Source organism: Acanthisitta chloris, unplaced genomic scaffold (genome assembly GCF_000695815.1).
Source record: "Acanthisitta chloris isolate BGI_N310 unplaced genomic scaffold, ASM69581v1 scaffold6703, whole genome shotgun sequence".
Taxonomy (NCBI): Eukaryota; Metazoa; Chordata; class Aves; order Passeriformes; family Acanthisittidae; genus Acanthisitta; species Acanthisitta chloris.
The window spans coordinates 42,767-50,169 of NW_008664252.1; the positions used below are offsets into that span (position 1 = coordinate 42,767).

Below are 7,403 nucleotides of genomic sequence, written 5' to 3' on the forward strand. Positions count from 1 at the left end.
GAAAAGCGGAGACATGCTGGAGATGATCTTGTCAAGTGAAAAGGGCAGATTGCCAGAGAGAATAACAAAGTTTTTAATTACTCAGGTAAGAAATTAATTATAGACCTAGGAGGAGATTTGGGGTTACTTATTCTCACTGTTTCTTACGTTTTGATTTTGACGTCATTTACCTGTCTGGTTCATGCGAGCCTGAGTTGTAATATGAAGGGAGACATGCTGGAGATGATCTTGTCAAGTGAAAAGGGCAGATTGCCAGAGAGAATAACAAAGTTTTTAATTACTCAGGTAAGAAATTAATTATAGACCTAGGAGGAGATTTGGGGTTACTTATTCTCACTGTTTCTTACGTTTTGATTTTGACGTCATTTACCTGTCTGGTTCATGCGAGCCTGAGTTGTAATATGAAGGATGTTAAGACAGCTTACTGTCCGTTATCTGATAGTAAGCCATTTGGAGGACCTAGAACTAGGCACATGTACAGCTGTTGCCTGCCGGATGGAAGGGACATCCAGATACAGTTTCTCATATACTGGAAGAATTAAGCACAAGAAAGGGGTGGAATGCACTAAGAGCAAACTGCGAAGAACTACGCAAAGAAATTTGAGCCTCTCAAACTGCCCCATACCTAACCAGTGCAGTTCATGCTATGCACTGTTGTATGTATTTTCTGTGCTTGGATCTCAGTGCTACCTCTGATGAAATGAGACTGCCTTCCTCTGTGACTTTTGTTAACAATTTGGTGTGGGCTTTTTGGGGGGACTTCCTGTTACCATATTATCATATTGCGTCTTTGGCTGCCCATAATACTGGTTTAAATCTAGATACACTATTGAGTAGTAACCCACCCCAGAGTGAGAGCAGCCTGTGTTTCAGCATGCAGGAAAAAGAAAGAAGCAGGAACAACACTGTTTATTATTATAAGTTTATTATTTGGGGTAAAATGTAACTGGTCCCTTAGTATCCAGGCTTTCATAGGCAAAACTGCCACCAGCTTTAGAATTTGTTTTCTTATATTCCCAGGCTCATTCAACCTCCTCACCAGTCCCTGCCCTAATATAGTGGCAGATTCTGCCAGCTCTTGACCAAACACAAGGAATGAATTTAGTCACAAAAAAAATGGATATCTGTTGCACTCTGTTACCATATTCTTGTGTATGTAACAGAACAGAAATACATACAATGCTGCTTCTGCTTTCTCTTGTCAAGGAAACGCTTAAATTAGATTCTGTAATATTTCTGTGACATATTTTTCATTGAATTTAGAACTGGGAGATGCACATGTTTCTACATCTGAAGGTTTTGTGCACAAAAAAAAGTAAACAAATACTTAGAACTCTGTTTAAAAAAAGGTTTATAATGTATACTCTTTGGAGAGGGAAAAGTCATATTCCATGCAGTGAAACATCAGGAAAACTTGAGGCACAGCAAATAATAGCTGACGTTTTACTTTTGTTGGTTGGGGTTTTCTTCATTGTTGACAATCTTGGAAAAGATTAATTCTTTTTCTTCGCAACAGTCCTTGCTTCTCTGCTCACTGATATTGTTTGAACAATATCAAAACAAACAAACATAATTTGATTTGTTTATCCACAGATCCTTGTTGCTTTAAGACATCTTCATTTCAAAAATATTGTTCATTGTGACCTCAAACCAGAAAATGTGTTATTGGCATCAGCTGATCCTTTCCCACAGGCAAGTAGAAAATGTCCTTTCTTAAGACTGTTCAAATTAATAAGTGTTAGCAATATATATTTTGTGTATGAACAAAGAAGTGATTAGTGACCTGTCTATATCTACTCCAGGAACTACACAGAGCTTTTTTATAAGGTCACTAATCCAAAACACTTTACAAAGAAAAACAGGTTGCCTTTTGTCACTTGCCTAAAATATTCAAGTAGGTTTTCAAGTGCGACATAGCTAATTGTGTGATTGTTTCTAATTTGCTCACCATTATAGCACAAGTTATGTAGCTGGTTTATTTGCTCCAGAAAGAAGGTTATTTTTCTGAAAGTTAGGGTAGAATTCATGAAGAACAAGAGCTTCTTCTTTAATTTTATGAATTGAAATGCCAGGTGGATTGCAGGATATTCAAATATATGTTCTGACTGGTTGTATTTGTCATTAAAAAGTATTTTTATTAGCTTCTGCTAGCTTTGATCTGTGGAGTTCATCTGTAATTGACTCCAACTGCCTATATTCAAAATTACCAGTATTGATGAATTTTAAATGTTATCGTTATCAATAAGAGAAGGATCTATACTGATTTGTTAAGTGAGAATCTTCAAGCAACTAAATCTGTTCCTCTGTAGAACACAGACAAGGAAGTTTGCAGAGAGGCAGAGTGCAACTAGGTCCACAGTAAAATAAAAGTGGGAGTTTAAGAACTAAATTTTGTCAATTTACTTGGTTAAGGAAAAAGCCACAGGTAAAACAGTTTTTCTGTTTGCTATGTTCTTATGCTGTGAATGAATAAGTATTACTTTATATTACTGCTTTAACCAGGAACCTGAGCTGTTAGGCCTGTCCAAAACTCTGCTGTCTTAACAGAGTGAAGGAATAGATGACATGCAATGAACTGGTATTCTGGTCTAATGTCTCAGTTGAATAAGAGTATTCCTCTCAAAAAGGAGTTAAAAAAAATGTATCCCTGAAGGAACAGTAGAGATGCATCTTGCAACTAAACCCTGAGGAAAGTCCCTCAACTATGTATTTGATAATAAAAATAATGTCTGTCTCACTATAGCATTTTCCATTAAACAGGTAAAACTTTGTGATTTTGGCTTTGCCCGTATCATTGGAGAGAAATCATTTAGGCGGTCAGTTGTAGGAACACCAGCCTACCTTGCTCCAGAGGTGCTGAGAAACAAAGGCTATAACAGATCTCTGGATATGTGGTCTGTGGGTGTCATCATTTATGTAAGCCTCAGTGGTACCTTTCCATTCAACGAAGATGAAGACATACATGACCAGATCCAGAATGCTGCTTTCATGTATCCACCTAATCCATGGAAAGAAATTTCTCATGAAGGTAATACCTGTTTGTGGCTGATTTTATGTACATGCTAAAAAAGAGTACTTGTGTTTTGCTTTTATATTTTTTCCTGTACAAACCAGTGGGAAAAAAAATTACGAAATTTCAAGTTACCATAATGTAATGTCTGTTTTGTGCTATCAGCTGCTTTAATCATTTCCCACGGAGCATGTATAGACTGCATATGGCATAATCCTCTAGCGTGGGACCTCTCTAGGAGGTGTTGAAGGAGGCTCATAACCACCTACAGATCAGATTGTTATAGAATCTGTGGGGAACCATAGCTGCTGGAATTGTTGTTGCATATACTTGCTTATGTACTTCTTCGTTCAGGTCTTCTTTCAGTAATTTAGTTTTGGTTCAGTAGAATGCTGTACCCTGGTAGTCTTTCTGTGGAGAAAATAAAACTGAACAATTCAAAGTAGATGTGGTTTCAGGAACGTTGTGAGAAAATGTCATAGAAGAAACTTTCTGCAGGAAGAAAACTTGGAGATAACCAATGAGACTTTTGAAACTCAAGTTCTGGTCAATGGCATCAAAGACTCTTGATAAAAAAACTAAAGAACAGTGTGACTAGTTCGCTAGGAACATCTTTAAAGAAGGTAAATGAATTCTATTACAGATGTCTCTAAACATGACAAAGTAGACCATTTAACAAAATTCTGAGTTCTGGTATCACCAACATTTTTTGGCAGCTTGATTTTCTTCGGGATTTTTTTTTAAATTGCATAGCTTTTTGTCCATAATTTTTGCAGGTATGCTTCATAAGTCTTAAAGCAAAGGAAACATAAACATCAGTTTTTTTAGATCTTTTTCTGAATTGTAATATGTGCCAAATTGAATTACAAGACTAGCATTTACAATTTCTGGTATTTACCATACAGTTTTTCTGGTTTTCAGATGACATGTTTAACATACACATTAAGTGTAGTTTAGAGCAGTGTGCCTAATGCTTACTATAATATATCTTATAGCCATGTGAGATTCGCAGATGAAAAATGCTCTGAGAGCATTGTTTGTTATTTTATCTCTGTGGCAGATGAAGTTTGATGAAATCTGTTGGAGAGGGGGAAAAAAAAAGCTATAAATCTGCACAATTACACACTGAAGTTCTCCTGAACCTCCACACACTTTGATATGTAAGCTGACAGAATCTGTTGGCAGCAATGCTTTATCTGTCGCTAGAGATAAGCAAACAGCAATCAACACAGGGGAAGCTGCAAGAAATTGTCTCCCACAAGTTTCTACTGTGGTAGACAGAAGATCAATTTTTACATTCAAAGGTGAAGATTCAGTAGAGCACCTACAGAAAACTCACCTAGTAGGGTGTTACCTCTGCATTTATAGAATCACAGCCTTCATTAAGAGTTGATGGATAACAGACTGCAAGCGTGCAGAAGGGAGGGAAAAACCACTTTAACAAATTTCTAAGTTAAACTCTGCTTAGGCATAGTCATTTTATTACATAGCTTGAATTTCTAGCTGATGAACCACTCTGTTATGATAAAGTTATGCTGGAAAAAGTCTGAAGGGATTCCATTGTATTTAGCACAGGGAGTTGGAGTCTAGATCTTTTTCAAGTATTACTTGATAATGCTGATTTTTAGAACTCAAATTTGAACTCAAACTACAGATTAGCTAGGGAACATAAAGGAGTGTTTTTCTCACGTCATCAACTTTGGTCCACTCTCCTGCACAGCTTGCAAGAGGGCAGGAGCTGGGCCGTGTGCATCTGTGCCCTCTGTCCTAACACATCTAATCTGGATTGCAGTTCTGAACAGTGCCATGTTAATAAACAGTGCAAACAATTTAGACATTTAGGAGGGAAACACAGAAGATTTTAAAGGTTTTGTGACGTTGCTTCTCAACATTGTAAATAGCAACAATTTGAAAACGTGTATTTAAGTGTGAACTGTGGTAACATGAAACTCATTTCATGCTAAAAACACTGGAGCTCCTAAATTTCTCTTCTATAAATCTACAAAATTCAAACAGAGAATTAGTTTCAATCCCAGCAGGTGACATTTGTGTGCTTGAAAATCTTCCTTTTGCTTGTTGTAGGCTCTTCCAGCTTCCCAAACAGGTTTAGCTAATGAAGGGATTTTTCCCTGCCATATAATTCCTGTTTTCCTTTTTGCCAATTATTCTTAAACATTTTTCAACAGAAGTTTTAACATAAATGACTACAATTACTTGTGGTTTTTTTTTTTTTTAGTTTTCATATGAAAAGGTCAATAACAGATTTATTTTAAAGGCACAGTATATTTCTTGTTTAACTATTTCCTGGAAATTTGTATCATATCAATAACTCTCCCAAGAGGACAGGAATAATCATCTACTAGTTCTTCCACTCAAGTTTGTAAGGGAGTTACGTCACAGTGTGGAATGTGATGCTGCAGCAGAATCTGGCAAGGTCTTTGTAAATGAACATTTATCGGCCTCTTTCAATCTGATATGATTGAAATTTCTGTCTTGAAGTATCTACAGAGATATTTTCTGACAAAAAGCATTATTCTTTGTTTTAAGACAAAATTGTTTAAGTGATTTTTAACTTGTAAGAAAGAAAAAATGTTGAAGGTCCACCAGTTAATCCATTTTAATTATTGACATTTAAAAACTTAAGCTAATATTTAAGAGAATTTTAACATGTAACAACCACAGCATTCGCAGAAGGCTTCAACCAAAATATTGCTGCACAGCTATGATACTGAAAAATTGAAACCAAAATTGACTAGGCAGGTATCATTTTCGCAGACAAAACAAATGCAGATAAGAAAGATGTTTTTTAAGTGTTATGCTGTGTAAATTTGAGCCATTTGTCCAAAGGTTAGCATAAGTAAAGCTAATGTAAATGTTCTTTCTTTCTCCATTACTTACTGCTTTCATCTCATATGACCAAAAGAGTTCTGGGTCCAAGCACTCTTTAACAACGGACTCTATGAACTGTACATTACAGCTCGATTTTAAATCTACTAGCTTCATCCATAGACTATATTACATGTCTCAGTAATAGCAGGCAGAAACTGAGAATTCAGTGAACTTGGAAGAGCTAGGCTACCATCTAAGAGAATTTATAGTCTCTCTGACTTACGCATGCCAGTAGAAATACTCATGTACTCTGACCATATAAAATCCAATATATATGACTGTTTCTTCTTGTCTTACTGCTGAAGTATGTTAGTACTGGTTACTGTGAATGCTCGTATGATTACTCTAGAAACACTGTTGCAGAGAAGTGATCAGTAGTAGAAGGAACTACATTTGAGCTAAAAAAACCCCCAAGAGTGAAATGTTTATTCAAACCTTTTGCTGTCTATATCAAAAATCCTGCTTGAACTGCCAAGCAAGTTATGGTTCATAAAGACAGACACTTTAGAATGATAGATGGGAGGAATCGTTTACTTCACAACTGTATCAGGTTAGGATCACAAATGCAGCTGATATGCCTGAGCTAGCTGCTTCATAGACTGCAGGAACTAATTTTCTTGAAATTTTGTGTGTGTACTTTTAGTGGAACTATAAATGTTTCAAAAGGTGTGGGGGTTTTTTACCTTGTTAAATGGTTTTCAGTTTAGATTAAGAGAAATGATCATCAGCCAAGAATATTGCCAGTGTTATTGCAATCTTCTATTTTTATTGTCATCAGAGAGGAAAAATCACATATTTCTTTGCATTTAATGGATAATGCACAAATTAGAGTGAATGATGCTGTGTTTATCACCACTTTGGGTTTAGTGCTCACTAGATGCTTTTCCTAATAATTGCCAAGCAACTGCATGTAAATATGGGAGCTGGATGTCAGAGGGTAGCAAAACTTCTAAAGAAAAAAGTCCAAGGAGACAAGTCATAGCTAAACAATGTGTCTGGAAAAGTGACAATAGTGGTAAAGTACCCTATATGTTCCCATTCTGTGTTCCTGGTTCAATTATTGGTCTTAAGGTAAAATTGGCTTTTAAAATTTTAAACTGCACTGGTGAGACAACAGATTCATAAAAATACATGACCCATAACAGTTGAAACTGTTTGGTTATGTAAATAATACACTTAAAGTCTAACAGGTTGAGAGAAAAAGCATATGGAAAGAAGTTGTATCTTGGAGGAAAAGTGTGTCACAAATACACTATTGTGGTGCATGTTGGTTTATTTTCTTGTTAATTACTTTTTCTGCAGCATTTTCTAGTAATTCTTAAAATAAAAATCTGCAAGCCAAGAAAGAAGACAGAATCCATGCAAGGATATTCTTGAGTGCCTAATGCTTTTAAGTCACCATCAACAGTTCTGTCTTCTCTGCCACTCAGTAATATGGTCTAGTTCTTGACTATGAATCTTTTCTCACTGTAATGTGTCTGTATGATGTCATAACTTCTAGATT

At 36.0% G+C, this 7,403-nt stretch overlaps 1 protein-coding gene across 1 annotated transcript in view; it reads left to right on the forward strand.

The window, feature by feature from the left end:
• Positions 1–7,403, forward strand: part of PRKD1 (protein kinase D1) — a 44,264-nt gene that overhangs the window by 27,876 nt on the left and 8,985 nt on the right. Inside the window, exons 14-16 of the mRNA XM_009071269.1 lie at positions 208–285; positions 1,594–1,692; positions 2,761–3,028. Coding sequence (XP_009069517.1) covers positions 208–285; positions 1,594–1,692; positions 2,761–3,028 — 445 coding nt within the window. The remainder of the gene's footprint in view (positions 1–207; positions 286–1,593; positions 1,693–2,760; positions 3,029–7,403) is intronic.